Source organism: Cynocephalus volans, chromosome 4 (genome assembly GCF_027409185.1).
Source record: "Cynocephalus volans isolate mCynVol1 chromosome 4, mCynVol1.pri, whole genome shotgun sequence".
NCBI classification, from domain to species: domain Eukaryota; kingdom Metazoa; phylum Chordata; class Mammalia; order Dermoptera; family Cynocephalidae; genus Cynocephalus; species Cynocephalus volans.
This window is the reverse complement of record NC_084463.1, coordinates 168,734,258-168,751,592: the sequence shown is the minus strand read 5'-3', so window position 1 is coordinate 168,751,592 and position 17,335 is coordinate 168,734,258. Positions and strand designations below refer to the sequence as shown.

The window sequence follows — 17,335 nt, the reverse complement described above, 5'->3', positions numbered from 1 at the left end:
GGGCGGTTCCCTAGCCTGCTGGTCTCTGGCCTCTTGCCCCGGAGGCCACCCCGGGGTCTGCCTCCCTCCACCCTGCGCTCCCACCTTCTTTCAGCCGGGACGGTAATGTTAACCCATCCTCTCTGCACGCTCCCTGCGGTCAGACATCCATCCACACTTAGTCCCGCAAGACGCTACTAGAAGACCCTCTCCCATCCCCACTTGAGAGGAGAAACTGCGGGTCACGAAGGCTGATTCGGCCCTGATGCCATACTCTAACGTCTCAGTGACACGGCCGGGTGGGCGGGGAGGCCGGTACAAACCCGCCGACGACGTGGCCAGGGCGCGGAGGCGCGCGGTCACCCTGGCAACCCGAGACCGCGCTCCCGGCCTGCCCCGCGCGACGCGGCGCCGGAAGTGAGCGAACACTTCCGGAAGTGAGCGAGCACTTCCGGCGGCCATCCCCGCGGCGCTGACTTTTCGGTTCTGTCTCAGTGCCGGGCTCCTCCTGCAGTCATGAAGGACGTCCCGGGCTTCCTGCAGCAGAGCCAGAGCTCCGGGCCCGGGCAGGCCGCTGTGTGGCACCGTCTGGAGGAGCTCTACACGAAGAAGTGAGCGCCGAAGCGAGGGGGCCGGGGCGGGGAGGCCTGAGGAGGCGGGGACGTGTGTGGAGATGGGGACACGGGCTGGGCGGGAGGCAGGCTGAGGAACCCCTAGGGGCAGGGCCGATGAGGAAAAGGGGTGACAGCTCACGAGGACTAAGAAGCAGAACTGTAGCCAGGGCTTGGGGGTCTAGGGTTCACTGCGTTCCTGACCGAGGGACTGTGAACCCCCCTCCTTCGTGGTCTACTAAAGACGTTCAGGCCGGTCTGCGATTTTAGCTCTGGATCGCAAACAAGCGAGCAGACTTTCACGGCCGGGGTGCCGCCCCTTTTGGGAAAGAGATCCTGGTGACTTGCACTTAGCTATGCCACAGTGTGGTATCTACAGTTGTTTTTCTCAGTCTGGAGCCCATAAACCAGAGACCAGTGCAGTATGTTCTTTTTTCCTGTTGATTCTGCGACTGGTTCCACGGTGTGCACCTCCTTCTTTCCTCTCCTATTGTCTCTCCTTTCAGTTGTATTTCACACTGCGCTTTGTGCTCGTAGAGATGTGTCAGAGTTTAGGTTTGTCTAGAAACAGGTTACATTTCAGAACAATTAAGTTGTCCGTGGTTAAACACCAGCCTCTCTTAAAATGACTATAATAAATTGCCAGCATTGGGCTGGAGCTGTTCCGTAGGAAAATACACTTCCTGTAGTAACTTCCCCGTTAACATCCCTAGCATTTAACATAGTACGTTTCACATAGGTATTCAATACATGTTTTGATGATGTTTAGCAGCCTTCTGCTGTTAGCAGTTTTTGAAAGAAAATTCTTGGAGCCGGCCCGTGGCTCACTCGGGAGAGTGTGGTGCTGATAACACCAAGGCCATGGGTTTGGATCCTATATAGGGATGTCCGGTTAGCTCACTTGGGAGAGGGTGGTGCTGATAACACCAAGTCAAGGGTTAAGATCCCCTTACTGGTCATCTTTAAAAAAAAAAAGAAAGAAAGAAAAGAATATTTTTAGTATTTAGCAAATAATTGCTTGTGTTGGGTAGCACTTTGTATTTTTCAGAGCATTTTACCTGCATTATTAAATATTAGCCTTTGGTTTTTGGATGAAGTGCTGTGTCACTGTCCTGGAGTTTTATATATTAGCTTATTTAACCTTTCATTCATCCCAGATGAGGAAACTGAAGCTTGATTTAATCATTTTCTTTGAGTTACTCAGCTAATAAGTAGAACAGCCAAGGTTTCAATTTAGATATGTACAATTACAAAGTTTTTGTTTCCAGTTGAACCTCACAGTAACCCTTTGAGGTAATCTAGAAAGACGTTCTCCATTTCATAGCTGGGAAAACTGAGTTTTATAGAAGTTAAGTGATCCCAAGGTGACACAACCACTGAGTAGCAGAGCCAGCAAAAGAACTCAGGTTTGTTAGCATTTTCTTGCTACTACCCAGTAGAGACTGGTTAGTGTTTATTTGACAGGACCATCAAGGCTAAAGGTGTCTGTGACTGGACATTAGTTTACAGATCCTAAGGGCCTTATGTTTTTCAGGTTGTGGCATCAGCTGACACTTCAGGTGCTTGATTTTGTTCAGGACCCGTGCTTTGCCCAAGGAGACGGTCTCATTAAGGTAAATAATTGCTAGGTAACATTATATGAATGTGCTCAACGATTTTTTAAAATAATAGATGGGCTTTGTGGTAATAATAAGCTATACTTATTTAGCAATTACTTCATATTAGATGCTGTTCTAACCACTTTACATATTTACTTTTTTATTCTTCATAATAACATTGGGAGATAAAGTACTACTTTTATCCCATTTTTTTTGATGTAGAAGCAGACATAAGAGTTTAAGTAACTTACCATAGGTCACAGCTAATAAGAGACAGAAGAGGATTCAAAAACAGACATTCTGGCTTAGTTACCCTAAAATACTGTCTTAAAGCATACCCTAGTATCTTACTGTTCATAAAGTTTTAGGTTTTTTGGTTTGTTTGGTTTTGAGTACGCTAATTTTGGAAAACAGTTATTCAAAAACTGAAAGTTCAAAACCAGTTAGGGGTGGGGTGGGATATAAAGGAGGGTTCCCATAGGAACCCTTTAGATCACAGCCGTCATTCCCCTTCCCTCACCCACTCTGACTCTGCTTGCTCGCCCAAACACTTCTTTCCTGGGTAGTGCTGAAGAGAGAACACCTCTTGTATTTCAGTTGAAGGTGAGGGGGATTGGAGGGAGAGTCCTGCATAATATCATGCTGCCTTTTTAATACAGCACTTTTAGAATTTTTCCAACAGAAAAAAATATATGCTCTCTTTCCCAGCCTCCCCCTGATACTCTGAGGAAGGGATACAAATCCCCACAAATTTGCTTACTGGTAACCTCCTCTTTAAAGTCTTTCCTGACATCTTACTCTTTGATGACTTCCTCTGATTCTGAGAGTGAATCAGAGATTTATACCAGCATTGTAAGTGATAGTTAGCTTGTAATGATAGCTTGAGTTATTTCTCCTGAATATATTACTTTATATGTGCTCACAGTGAAGTTTACTACACCACCTGGGCTTGTAAGATTTTCTTGTGGTTCATGCCCATCAATTTGACCTTTTATTATAAAAGGAACTTGTAATCATCTGTAAGCCTGGAGATTTTGCTGGACATTTCATCTTCTAGATTATATGGAGAAATGATAAATGAGATCCGTCTTAATACTCATTCCCTATGGTTCTATATCATAGTGATGGATAATTCATAAGTATTTTTTTCTGACTATTGCTTTCTTTTCTCCCCCAAGAAATATTTATTGAATTAGGCAGATAGAAGAAGAAAGAGTTAGGAGAGATAAAAAAGAGAAGGAAGGATTGAGGGAAGGATAGAGGGGATGGGGGAAGGAAGGAGTGTGGGAGGGAGGAATGGAGAGGCATGAGGAGACAGCACAGCAACAAGGAGGAAGGGGGTGCGGGGGGAGGAAGACTGATAGAAAAGCTCTCCTAAGCCTTCAAAAGCACCTGAGTCCTGGATCTGAGTGACCAGCCTGTCCTTTATTTTCATATGCACCAACGACCCAAATGCACATGTTTCAGAGGCCACAAAATGGCATCAGACAGCACTGACACAGGCTGCTGTGTCCACGTCTAGGAGTGAATGTTAGAAGGGAGCCAAATGCAGCTGTTAGACGGGGGAGCAATCAAGGGAGGGGTATTAAGCAAGCTCTGAAACCAGCCTTCACTGAAAGGTTTTGCTGGTCTACTTTCTTATGATTAAATCGCTTTTCTATACATGGCAAACTATTTCTTCAACCTCATGGTAATGTGATAGTTACTCAGGTTAGCAAATTTGAGTTTACTTTTTTCATGGACAAAGTAAACATTTAAAATTGTTGGGACTGGGTCTGGCCTGTTAGCTCACTTGGTTAACACATGGTGCTGATAATACTAAAGTCAAAGGGTTCGGATCCCCATACCAGCCAGCTACCAAACAAATAAAAAAATAGTAAATTTTTAAAAAACATTATGGGACCCAGCTCACCTAAGTGTAAGATAAATAATATTCATGAATTTGCAGTCACCAGAAGTAAGTTTGAGTTTCTGGAATTAGTGGGCTTTTTTCTTTAGATAATTTCATAAATTGTAATAGGTATCAGAAAATTTAAAATATTCCCTCTTAATGAGGAAGATGTCTTTGAAATAGTCCCTGGTAATAAAAAAGCTGTTTTATTTAGGTAGCTGTTTGCTGTGTGCCAGATTTAAATATCTAACTGCCACAGGGACATTTCCTTCTTTCTGCCTTCATATCCCAGAGGAATTTCAGGCTCTCCACATCCAAAGTTGAGGTCATCTGGAGGTTCCCTCTCCCGGCTTTGCCCAAACTGGGCACTCCCTTTGCCCATTTGCCTGGCCATTAGCTCAGGGGTTGTTGTGAGCTTCCTTTTCTGTGACCAGCCCACACCTGATCAAGTCTGGCTCAACTTAGCAGATTTCACTGATGCTTTGTCCATCCTCACTGCTGTTACTCACTCACTGTCCTGTCTTGGCTACTAGTAACCTCTAACTAGTCTCTCTCAGTCTTTTCATTTGCTATCCTCTCTGCCTCCAGTCATGTTTCTAAAGGAGAAAGAAGCTTGGTTGTGTGTCTCCACTGGTTCACCCTTGCCTTTAAGACAGAGACAAGCCTCAGTGACTCTCACTCTCTGTGTCCTTCAATAATATTCCTGAAACAATGCAGTGTTTCTTCAGAGCTTTTGCACATATTTGTTCCTGTCTAGAGTGTTCTTCTCTCCACAGACCCCTTTCTCACATCAAATCTCTGTCTCTCTAATTGCTCTTCATTCTTGAAACTCAGTTATCACCACTTCTAAAATAACCTTCCATGAAACCTCTCCCTTTGGCTGATCCACCTGTGTACTTTTTTTTCTTGCTCTTAAATTCACAGTATTTTATTTGTTTACAGACTGTCTTTTCCACTAGGCCAGGAGCTCTTCAAAGACACAGCATTTGTCTTAGACATTCTGTGTCTGTGGTACCTAATGTAGAGTCTGAGGAAATGTGTGCTAATGGCCAAGAAATTTAGTATTGGGACGTAATTAGCCTTTAGCCTTCTAAAATCTGAAGGAATTTCATTCTGCTTACTTAGTGAGCATTTTAAACTGTTAGTCTATCTTACGTAGAATGTCTTGGAGAAAGAATGTAGGAATTGGTTTTCAGGAGATTCTTATAGGTCAGTGTTCTAATTCCAAAACTAGAAAGAAAGCCTAGGTTTCCTTAATCCATTGATGAGCATTTCTGTGAACTTCAATGTGCCCTAGCATGGGTCTCCTATCATTCAGCAAACTTTTATGCAGTGCTCACTATGTGATGGGCATTGTTGTTTGCAAACTCATAACCTGATAACATTGATGCCACTTCTTTAAAAATAGTGTTTGAAGTCTTGATTTTGCAGAATGAAAGACATACTGTAATTACCCTCCATGTTTTGGTTCCACAGCTTTACGAAAACTTCATCAGTGAATTTGAACACAGGTAAAACCCTTTTGTCAGTTTTTTACTTTGAAAATGAGTGCATTAATGCTCATTGACACTCAAAGACTGGTGGTTTTTATTTCAGAGTGAATCCTTTGTCCCTGGTAGAAATCATTCTTCATGTAGTCAGACAGATGACTGGTAAGTCTCACTTTCTTTCATAAAGGAGCAGATCCAAGTGGTAGTTAAAATCATCTTGAAATATGTTAATTGAGCTCCTGTATTTTGATAGAAAATATGTTTTTATTATACTTTATAGTCTAAACCTAAAGATTATCCTACCCAAAGGTATCTTGGTTGGTAGAGAACAAACAGCCTGTAGAGATACTCTGTTGGTGGTTCTTCTGACTTTATTTTTCTCTAGATCCTAATGTGGCTCTTACTTTTCTGGAAAAGACTCGTGAGAAGGTAAATGTGAAGTTTGAGCAATACCTTTTAGAATGTGTGACTTGTAGTCTGTGTTCATGCTTACCGTCCACACCTTTGGAGACCACTGTGTCTCTAGTCATGAAAGTTAAGTCAATATATGGGTAGCTGGCTTAAGTTGTTAGTTGGTTGTCCATACTTCTCAGGTTCCCTTGTTTTTTTGATGTCTGTAGGTGAAGAGTAGTGATGAAGCAGTGATCCTGTGTAAAACAGCAATTGGAGCTCTAAAATTAAACATTGGGGACCTGCAGGTTACAAAAGTAAGATCACCGTAATACAGACTTATCTTTTTTTAAAAGTTGTTTAGAACTGTAGAAAAAATAGTCTATTTTTCCTCTTTAACTGTTTATTCAAAAATATTTTTAAGTTACAGAAAAGTTGCAAAAATCGCATAAAGAACTCATATCCTAACCCAGATTTCCCACAGTTAACCTTTTACTACTTTTGCCTTATTCTGTGTGTGTGTGTAGTTGTGTTTTTTTCCCAAAACCATTTAAGAGTTAGTTGCTGATATTATGCCTCTTACCCTTACTCAAAAGAGCCCTGCCCTGTATGACCACAGCACATCTGTCCACTCAGGGATGGTCCACAGCACACAGATTCTCCCTGACCAAGGTCAGCCCTGCTTACCACTGACAGGTCCTGTGCCACTCCTTCACCCTCCTTCTGCTCCTAAATGTTGTCCAAGTTTCCTGTCTGCATTTATGCCTTCCTTATTTTCATTTTAGTGCCATTTGGGGGACAGGTGTGAATATGGGTGGCAGTGAGACCAATACACGTGTTCAGTCCACCTTGTTTAACCAGAGGCTGCATGTGTTTGTTTTGACTTGGTTTGTTTGGTAACCATAAAATTAAAGGAGATATTGGGTGTAAGGTTAAAGATGCCCATGTTCTCCTTGCCCTAAATACTTTTTATTGATTTCTTCCCAGTCCTAGCCTATAAGCATACTTACTGTGTTTTGTTTTGAGATATTTGGGATACCGAAAGCTCTAAGACACTCTAAAGAATGCCATAATAGGTATCCACAAGCCCCAGACAGCTGAGGATGGAGCAGCATAGCACAGTCTGAGATGCTGTGCCCGTCAGACCATGTTCCTCCCCCAGCAGTGCCCCCTTGTGCCCATGCGTTTCCTTGTGCTGCACTAGATGGGGTGCGTAACTCCAAGTAAGGTTTAACTACTAGCTCAGTGCTAGGTTTGAGAGTCGTCATCAGTGTAACCAGTTCATTTTTACTCCTGTGTGGTATTTCATTGTATAACTGTTTCACAATGTATGTGTCCAGTCTCATGTTGAAGGGATTTTGGGTTTTTTGTTGGTTTTTTTTTTAATTAAAAACAATGCTGTTATTAGCATTTCTGTTCCTGCTCCCCTGTGTACTTGGGCAGAATCTCACTAGGGTCTGTGCCTGGAGACCACAGGTGTAAGGCCTGTGCATCTCCAGCTCTGCCAAATATTCCCAGATGTTTCTCCAGGGTGGCTTAAGCTCCCGCAGCACCATGTGAGCTGTCTCGAAGCTCCATATCTTCAACATTTGATATTTCTGACTGTTTAACTTTTGCTGATCTAATGGAGTTGAAATGGTATCTTGTTGAGGAGTTAATTTGCAACTCTCAATTACTAGTGGTTTATTGGCCATTTCATTTATGTCTCCAACTCTGTAATTGCCTGTGAATATCTTTTGCCCATTTTTCTACTGTTACTTGTCTCCTGAATGATTTGTCATAGTTATTTATATTTTCTTGGTCATGATCCCTTGCGGGTAACATGTGCTGTAAATATCTTTTCCCACTCTGTAGCTTGTCTTTGCACTTTTTTCTGTGTTTTAGGTGAACCGAAGTTTTCCATCTTAATGTAGTTACATTTATCAATCTGCCTTTGTGCTTACGCTTTTCATCTTAAGATATATTACTTTTAAAATCTTTTAAGTTAAAAAGAAAGACAATTTTGCTCCCTGTGTATAGGAAACCATTGAAGATGTTGAAGAAATGCTCAACAACCTCCCCGGTGTGACGTCAGTTCACAGTCGTTTCTACGATCTCTCCAGTAAATACTATCAAACGATAGGAAACCATGCATCCTACTACAAAGATGCTCTGCGATTTCTGGGCTGTGTTGACATAAAGGATCTTCCAGGTAACATGGGGCCACTGAAGTCCATTTCACTTCAGTGAAGTCTGCTATGTTTTCTTCAAACATAGCAGCTGTGAGGTGCCTGAGTTAGGAGGTCTCAGAAATTACCACGAGGAATTCATCCTGTTTTGAAGAAAAGGTGGAAAATTTTGTTTAATCTTCAGTTTCTACATTGTATTCTCTCCAGTGCTTAATTCTGATGAAAAGGGGCTAATTCCTCCTAGCCCCTTTATTGTTTCTTCTCCAAGCCCTAACCTGCAGCAGAGGTTTTGGTAGGAAGTACAGCAATGTAAGTACCTTCTAATTCCCCCCTGTAGCTGAGGTCCTTGTTCTGAAAACTGAAATTCCAGATCCATGGGAATAAATTACAAAAGTATTTCCAGGATTTGAGGGTAGAAAGAAAAGTAACCAGTGAATTTGGGGGAAAATGCAAGGAATATGTGTTTAGAAAAGAGATTATAGCATATTTTAGGTGTTTCTCACAGTACACTGTTGAATCTAAGAAGACCAGCAGCTCTTAAAAATGTTAATGCTGTTTTGATTGCTATATTTCAAGAAAAATGTATTAGAAAAGCAGCTAATGTAGTCAGGAGAGTAAGGACTTTGTATGGAAACAAAACGTTAATTCTAGGCTGAAAGGAGGCTAAATGAGAAAACGTTAAGGTTAATAACAGGTGGTACTACTTCCCATTTTAGGTAAAGGATTTAAGGAACTCATTACTTCAGGAAGTAGTATAGTCTGAAAATATGAATAGATTCATATATGTTTAGGAAAAAAATAATATGTGAATGCTCTTCCCACAAAACTCACAGTAATATGGTTCCTGGTATAACCTAGGTCAATCCAGAACTTCAGAAAAGATGACTAATGTTAAAGCTTTGTAATATAACCATACAAAGAGAGGTTTCTTTACTTTTTTGTTATGTGAGATTTTTTAAGCCAAACAAGACTGATTATTGTGACTAGGGTGTAACTGGATGTATGTTGTTGCCATAGTGTCTGAGCAGCAGGAGAGAGCTTTTACACTGGGACTAGCGGGACTTCTTGGCGAGGGAGTTTTTAACTTTGGTGAACTCGTAAGTTGTCCTTGGGCTCAGATTCCTTAACGAGGGGGAGACTGATTTTTTTTTTTACCAGCTGACCGTCTCTGTCCTTGCAGCTCATGCACCCTGTGCTGGAATCACTGAGGAACACGGACCGGCAGTGGCTGATTGACACCCTCTATGCCTTCAATAGTGGCAATGTAGAGAGATTCCAGACTCTGAAGACCGCATGGGGCCAGCAGGTGGGTCTCCCACAATACCCCTGGTGCTTGTTTATCCATTTATTTGTTCATTTATTCAACAAATGTTTTTAAGCATCTTCCCTCTACACTCCAGGCACAGAAGGAGGCAGTGGGCAGAGAGGAGACTAAGACAGGGTAGACCTTGCTCTCATAAAGCAGGGAGTTAAATGGTTAGTTAGCTACAATATTGCTCAGTGCTAGAAAGGGAAAGTAGAGTGTTCTGAGAGAACGGAATATAATATGGGCCCCTCCTCTGTGCTGGGTGGAGGTGTGTCACAGAAGGCATCCCAGAGGAAACGATGATGTTCTGTGTGGCTTAGGGGTGAATGCAGAGCTATGGGAAGAGCATATTCAGCAGAGAAAAGTTTCAACAAGTTCAAGCTGAGAGAGGGCGTGTGAGGCTGATGGGAGTGGGTGGGTGATGAGAGTGGGAGGGAGACTGGGATGAGGGAGGAACAGGTGCAGTGGGGTGGGGGAGTGGTCAGCTCAGGGGTCCAGTCATGGACGGGGGGCAGTCATTTCAGGTCAGTTCATGGGGGTGGGGGATTGGGTGAAGGAGTTTCTGGGAAGTGGAAGTTAGTGAGAGATGCTTAACAGGGACTTGAGCTTTAACAGTAAATGTATTCTTCTTTAAATGAAATTATTAGGAGCAAATATTACTAAAATATTAACTGAGGTAAGACTTATGGTTGTGTTACTGTTTTTGTACTTTTCTGAAAGTTTCGATTTTCTCAAACTTTAAGATAAACTTGTAAAATTCATGTATAATGTAGCAGGGTAGATATACATGAAGGGATTGTGAAGAGACAGAAAACACCAGATCCAGCCAGACCTAACTGTAGTTGATTATGTGTTCATATCTCGAAGGAACAAACATGCCACTCAGAAAGAAAGACGGCTAGCCTTAGCAATTTAAAGAAAAAACATGAAATTTAGAGGGGCATGCTAACAGCATCTGTCCAAGCCACTAAAGCCTGTCTGGGGCTAGGGAGTGAGCCCTTTCTGAAGAGCTTGACCTGTCCAGCTCCTGTGGCAGAAATGTCTCTGTTGGGCTACCTGTATCAGAGTCTGAGTTACTAAACACTTGAGTCAAGTAATCAGCTCTCCTTAGTTTAATTCTTTGCTCACCATATAACCTTTTGGTCCACCTACAAGATTGTGCAGGTCTTGTAGAAGGATGTATTGTAGTTCTCATGATGACAGTATTCTTCATTATAAATTAATAACTTGCTCTTTTGATTCAGAACAAGTCCCTAGAACTTAAGGAGCCTGTCCCTCAGAAGGACTCCCCTGCACTGTGCTGCCTGAACAGGCAGCGCCCCTCGGAGGCCTCCCAGGACGTGGGAGTATGTCCTTCCCTGACGGCACCTTGTGCCAAGAGAGTCCTGAAACACCTACACCTTGTGGTCCTGCATAGTGGTGTCTGTGACATTAGTACAGATCTTACCCTATAAATTCCTCATCTTGAGAAATGGCCTTTCAGTTAGGTACTCTTCTTCAGATTTCCTAAGGAAGGTGAAGTTCAGGCTACTTGAAGCTATTAATGAGCTTCAGCAATCTGTAACATAAAATGTTTGGATCTGCCTAGTTCCTTTTTGTTCAATCAACTGTGTAGAAAGAATTTCAAAGCCCGGGCTAGGTAAATGATAAGCACAAACACGGAAGACATTGTTTTGTCTTTCTGCACTTTACAGCCTGATTTAGCAGCCAACGAAGCCCAGCTTCTGAGGAAAATTCAGTTGTTGTGCCTCATGGAGGTAAGAAACACCCAGAAACCACTTCGCCTGTGATTTAAGGCCTTGGTCAGAGGTGCCAGTGGGTTGGCTGAGGCCCTGCAGACTCTCCAGGCCTCTCCTGAGTGCAGTCTTCACTTTCATTGGTACTTCTTCTGCCCCGCCCCACTCTTTACTACCTTCCTTTTTCCTTTGCCACCACGTGCTTTTGTCTTTAAGTTTGTATTTGGGTCTTAAACGGCCCCTCCCAGAGAGGCCATCCTTTTTTTTTTTTTTTTTTTTTTTTTTTGTCTTTTTCATGACCGGCACTCAGCCAGTGAGTGCACTGGCCATTCCTATATAGGATCCGAACCTGCGGCGGGAGCGTCGCTGCGCTCCCAGCACCGCACTCTCCCGAGTGCGCCACAGGCTCGGCCCCCAGAGAGGCCATCCTTGACTGACTGAGCTGACAGGGCTGCCCCTTCCTGCGCGGACGCAGCTTTCTGCTCACCGCACTTCCTCTCCTGTCTGCATGCTTGCTAGTTTTTCCCCACTGGGATTCAGGCTTCTCCAGGAAAGGGACCTTGTACTTCTGGCTCACTGTGGTGTCCCCTAACACATGGTGACCTCAAGTCCTTGTTCAGGGAATCAGTAATGTCTATTGTCAGACATTTTTATAAAGCTTATTTTTGCCTTTAACCTTCTTATGTAAGCATTAAAAGCTTGTTCTTAGTGACGTATATGATTAAAGAAATTTTAGTATGTGGCATATTAATAAGATGATCTCTACTCTCAGAGCAAGTATTGACAGAAATATCCTAGTCAGTTCTCTAACAATTTTTATTTGGAAAAATAGTTTTAAATATTTAATAAACAAGAGTTTTTTTTCAGATGACTTTCACACGACCTGCCAATCACAGACAACTCACTTTTGAAGAAATTGCCAAAAGTGCTAAAATTGCAGTGAATGAGGTATGATTCTTGGATTCAGGATGTTCCACAGACCCAGAGGCATCAGGGGCTCCTGTGTGAGCACTCTGCTCCTGAGACCCTGTCAGGGAAGACAGGAGAAGCCGCTTCTTGCATTTCCAGGGTTGCCAGGGTCCACGGTGTGTGTGGCAGGCGGCTTATGTGAGCTGTCTCTCTGCACAGGTGGAGTTGCTGGTGATGAAGGCTCTGTCGGTGGGGCTGGTGAAAGGCAGTGTGGACGAGGTGGACAGGCGAGTTCACATGACCTGGGTGCAGCCCCGAGTCTTGGATTTGCAGCAGGTGACGTGATTGAAACCCACAGTTCACCATTGTGGGGTTTTTGGGTTGTATCTATGCTGTCTTGTTTCATTTGGATGGAAGCCATTTAGGAAGAAAGCATTATTAGAGAAGAGGTTTGGGAGAATGAATTACTGCGGTAGGGACTAAGGGTTTGTCTAAGAACCTAATTTAATGCAAGCCTGGGATTTGAACCCTGCATTTAAAAGCTTATATGACAACAGTGCTGGTTGTGCTGATGATGCTTTTTAATCTTAAAATTGGTACCCTGATCAAATAGATTCCTGGTTCTGTGATTTGAGCTCAAATCCATTTTATTCACATTTGCTGGAAATTTAATCCCGTGGATTTCCTCTATTCTTGCCTGTTTTCTTTCATGCAAGTTTTTTTAAATGTTCTTGTGATAAGAATTGGCCAGGGTAATCCCATCACACACACACACCCCCAGCTCTGAAGTTCTTTTTATTAGTGCTGCCCTAAAGAGTTAGCTGGAGATTTAGAACTGCCCCATCAGGTGCCCTGGCCGCTTGGCCTGTAACTCCCAAGTGTCCTAACGCCCCATGTGGTCCTGATTTGCACTTCAGATCAAGGGAATGAAGGACCGCCTGGAGTTCTGGTGCACCGACGTGAAGAGCATGGAGATGCTGGTGGAGCACCAGGCCCACGACATCCTCACCTAGGGCCTCTGGTGCCCCTGGTGTCCCCCCGCCTTCCCCAGGCATTTCTGTGGCTGATGAAACTGACAGCTAGGAAGATCTGCATTGAGTTGAGGTGGGGGTGTGGTCCTGTCTGGAGTAGGGACTAAAAAACTGAGGACCGTCATTGACGGGGGCCCCAGCCCCAGGGAGAAGGCTCCTTTGTGGGAGTCTCCTGTAGCCTGCAGTGTGGGAGGAGGTCTGGGGGTCTCAAGTGATGAGGAAGGGCAAGAGCATGGGGGGAGGATGCACTCCAAGGGGGACCTCTGCACCCTCCTGTGGGAACACCTCTTCCAGTGTGGCTGTGGAATGTTCCTGTAATAAACACCTTTGCTTTGTCCTTTTCATGGTTCTGTTTCCTTGGGCTCAGCTTCCAGACCAAGCCTGTGCCTGAAGAGATAAGTATGATCTGGGACCTGGGGATGGATTGGTGGGGATTTGGTCTCGGCCCCTCATCTGCCTGAGCATACAGGGGACTGGGGCACAGCCCAGCCCTGAGGGCCACCAAGCAAGGGAGTCCTATCCATTGTCAGAGAGACACTGGGGTGCCTTCTCCCACACCGGCGTCCACACCCTTGCCACCACGCATCACTCAGCAGCTTCCCGGTGCTGGGCATCAAGGAAACCACTCTGAGGTGTCCAGCCGGGCATAGGGGCGTACGTACACAAAGAAGAATCAGAGAGCATTAGGTGGAAGGAGCGTTTAATGCAGCCTTTCGCTCTGTGCCTGGGGTGACTGTGGAGGTTTCATGCTGAGGAACTCTTCTTGTAGCTCTCCATGTGGGACAAGACCCAGCCTGCAGGCACCAGGAAGCTGAGGAATATCAGGGAGAGCCCCACGGCCTGCTCCTGTTGAGGAAAGCACACGTAAGCCCAATAGGCCGCTAGCGGGTCCAGGCCTGGGTCGCTGAGGGAGGCTGTCTGCCTGCCCTCCGTCCTCGGGGACCTGTGGTGTGGGACTCTGTCCTATCCAGAAGCAGCAGTGGAGAGGGAGAGACAGACTGCCCCCTGCCCCTCCCCCTCAAGTTCATGCCAGCCATGTTATCTCCATCTGCCTTCAGACTTCTCATGCGTGGCGCGTGAGCAGTGAGTAGCCACTGTCGTCAAGGTGGTTGGCAGTCTCTAGCCCTCAGCAGGGGGGATGATCCCATGGAGACTGGGGCACTCGTCAGAGCCCCATGCCTCTGTCCAGGAGCCTGCTTGGCTGCCTGTGACACACTCCTCTGGATACCCCTCTGAAGAATGGCAGAAACCACTGAGATTTAAGGTATTTGCCTTTCTCTAAATGGCAGCCTTGTGCAGAAGCCTGGGTGAAGATCAGATTGCCCACGTGTGTGCCTGCGTGGGTGTTGTGTGTGCACGTGTGTGCACGTGTGCAGAGGCAACCCCACCCCACCTGGAGCCTCATGTTCTCTGTGGGTGGCTGAACTTACAGAGCCAGGTTCTGGGGCACCAGCCAAATTTCACCCCCACTCAGTTTCCTTCTGAAACAGGCTGGGTCCAGTCCTCCCACCCCTCTATATCCTAAATCTGAATCAGATGCCAGGTTGGAGCCCAGTCCTCCCTTTTGACTTTAACCTCCAGAGTTTTAAGAGCACATTTGGCCTAGAACAAGGACCTTAGTCTGGCTTCAGGTCCCAGCTGCATGACCTTGGACAAATGACCTTCTAGACCTTGGTTTATTTATGCTTCCAACAGAAACGCTTACCCTCCAGGAGTCAGGAGGGTTAACTTAGGGTTTTGTTTTTGCCTGCGTGCTCATCTGACCCGCACAGCAGCCCCACTCTGGATCTTACACTGAGCACCCTCCAGTCTCAGCCCTTAGCATCTGTCCTCTGCCAGCAGGTGAGTGGGGGCTTAGCAGCGAGAGCCCCTTCCCCACTGGCTGGCACTGCTGGCCTGCAGGCGACAGCTGCAGGGACCCCTTTCCTGGCATTCAGACACTGTTGCAGCCATAGCATTGAGACCCAGAACCATAATCACCTCTTCCCTTTACCAACCTGGACTTGTGTCACCCTGAAACCCAGGAAATGGGCCCAGTTCTCAGAACTGCCCACTGCTGCCTTGGAGGTCACTTACTGCGGGGGAGGTGGGTGTTCTGGCCGGCTTGGAGGAGACGTGCACCTTCGGAACCACCCAACACCTCAGGGGGGCTTGGAGCAGCCAGGCAGCGGGGGCCAACCTCGGCATGGTTCTGGGGCCACGCTCCTCTCTGAGGTCCAGCCTGGTTCCCCTGAATGTCTTCTGCTCAGTGTGTCCTCTGCTTGCTTGGGTGTTGAGACTTTTTATAGCTGGAGGGGGTAGCTGCAGCTGTCCCCTCCTGTCACAGGGCTTGGCAGAAAGGACACCAACTTGAGTTAGTAGAGAACTGGCAGCCCCTGGCATGCTGTCCCTGCTGTGACCCCGAGGAGCTTCAGGCATTGACTTGTTTGTGAGAAAGGACCTCGATAAAGGAGTGGGCCAGGGAAGACAGGTCAGAGAATGCAAGAGGGAAACAGTGACATGATGTAAACCTGCATACCTGGGATATCAGCCATGCAGTGCCACGTAGAGCCCCTTTAAAATTCTCTGAGGGGTTCCTGAATGAGCTGTCCAGCCTTCTCTTTGCACTGAAGCGCTACCACGCAGAGTAGCCCCGGGGTTCTTGAGCCTGCTGTGCCCTGTGCAGGGCTGGGGAGTCTGAGCAGGCAGCCTCTGTCCTCTGAGTGGTGGGCGGCCCTCACAGTCGTGCTGCAGAGGAGCAAAGGTGTGAGAAGTTCAGCAGACACTTGTGAGTGCCAGCTGTGGGCAGGGACACCGTCTGACCCCAGATTCCTGCCCTTTGGACCCAAAGGGAGGTCAAGGAACCAGGGCCAGGTGTCCTGGACCGGTCAGACTCCAGCATACATGCCCACCGTTGAGTGATCTCCAAGCCTCCCCTCTCTCTCCTCTTACTTCTACAGACAACGAGCTGTTCATTCCTTCCCGTAGCAAATATGAGTTAATAAAGTTGTTTTCCTGCTCTCTGGGAGACTCTCACTCAGTGCAAACCCCCACGCCCACCCCCAGGAGAGTGTGGGCCTGTTGGAGGTGCCCCTAGGCAGCCTGAGCCTGTGCCCCCGACCTCCCTCTCACCTGCGCAGGGCTCAGTTCTCTGGCATCAGTGTCTTCTCCAGCCTCCCTCTCTCCTTGGTTGCTGGATGCTGAGCTCCTGGTTTTCCTCCTGCCTCACCTCTGACGGCCCAGGCCCCTCTCAGTCCCTCCACCCGCCCTCCCTCCAGAGTACCCCCCATCCTTCCCCAGCCCCCCACAGCTGCTCAGGCTGAATGTTGTCCTGCAACAGGCTCCACTCACTGCCTTCCTCCCACCCGACCGCCACCTGCCTTGCTGGTGCCTGTCCTCACCCCTCGCCTGCTCTCCCGACGTCGCCACAGGAGCCTCCGGCCCATGCTGGTGCTGTTGCCTGGACAGCATTTTCCCTCATGTTTTCACTTGTTTCCGCAGATCAGTTAGGCTCTGTTCAAACGACATCTCCTCACGTATATCTTGTTTGTCTGCTTTCACAGCTGGAATGTAAGCCCCCATGAGGGCAGGGACTCTGTTGGGTTCACCACTGAATCTTTGGGGCCTAGAGCAGTGTCTGGCTTAACAAATTTTTTGATGTTGGATGGATGGAGGCTCGTACGGGTGGGTGGGTTGGTGGGTGACTGCAGGGATGCATATAAGGACGGATGGGGTTTCCATTATCTGACGGGCACGGTGCTAGATTTGGGGGATACAAAGCTGAGTCACATGAGAGAAAACTGCAGGGATTCCACTGCACCATCAGAATGACCCACGATATTGTCACCGACAATGATAAAGGCCACAGCCCAGAGTGTGCTCTTTAGTTGTCCTCAGACCGGACTGGCGTGGGCCCAGGAACCAGGAGAAGCAGCAGGATATCTGACCACAGGTCCCCAGGCAGGCATGGTCATTTTCTGCACCCCCGACTGGCCAAGGTCAGCACCCTCACTAGGGACAGCCGTGCCCCTATCAATTTGCTTGGGAGTGGCGAATTGATGGTGTGAATGCGTTCCACGGGGAGCACAATTTCGCTGTGGTCCTCCCCGGAAACCACGTGTCCTCAGTGTGGGACTCCTCCTTTCTGACCTCTCCACCGGCCGCCCAGGCCCCAGGCCAGACTCTCTTCCTGTGACTTGGTTTCTCAGGAAGGAGCCAAGTCCCGAGAGGCCAGAAGAGGGTCAGGG

At 46.6% G+C, this 17,335-nt stretch overlaps 1 protein-coding gene across 1 annotated transcript; it reads left to right on the top strand.

The window, feature by feature from the left end:
- Positions 1 to 423: 423 nt before the first annotated feature.
- Positions 424 to 13,446, top strand: PSMD13 (proteasome 26S subunit, non-ATPase 13). Its single transcript, XM_063093714.1, has 13 exons — positions 424 to 590; positions 2,125 to 2,203; positions 5,556 to 5,590; positions 5,676 to 5,731; positions 5,955 to 5,998; positions 6,190 to 6,276; positions 7,979 to 8,150; positions 9,145 to 9,224; positions 9,308 to 9,433; positions 11,128 to 11,190; positions 12,037 to 12,117; positions 12,298 to 12,414; positions 12,996 to 13,446. Exons 1-13 carry the CDS (start codon positions 496 to 498, stop codon positions 13,089 to 13,091), a joined length of 1,131 nt encoding a protein of 376 aa, XP_062949784.1. The 5' UTR covers positions 424 to 495; the 3' UTR covers positions 13,092 to 13,446.
- Positions 13,447 to 17,335: the final 3,889 nt, after the last annotated feature.

Excerpts from the sequence above, each read along its gene's own strand:
- PSMD13 (XM_063093714.1), top strand. The coding sequence starts at position 496 with ATGAAGGACGTCCCGGGCTTCCTGCAGCAGAGCCAGAGCTCCGGGCCC. Across the intron at positions 2,204-5,555 it reads AAGGAGACGGTCTCATTAAG|CTTTACGAAAACTTCATCAG; the intron begins GTAAATAATTGC and ends TTGGTTCCACAG. Across the intron at positions 12,118-12,297 it reads CTAAAATTGCAGTGAATGAG|GTGGAGTTGCTGGTGATGAA; the intron begins GTATGATTCTTG and ends CTCTCTGCACAG.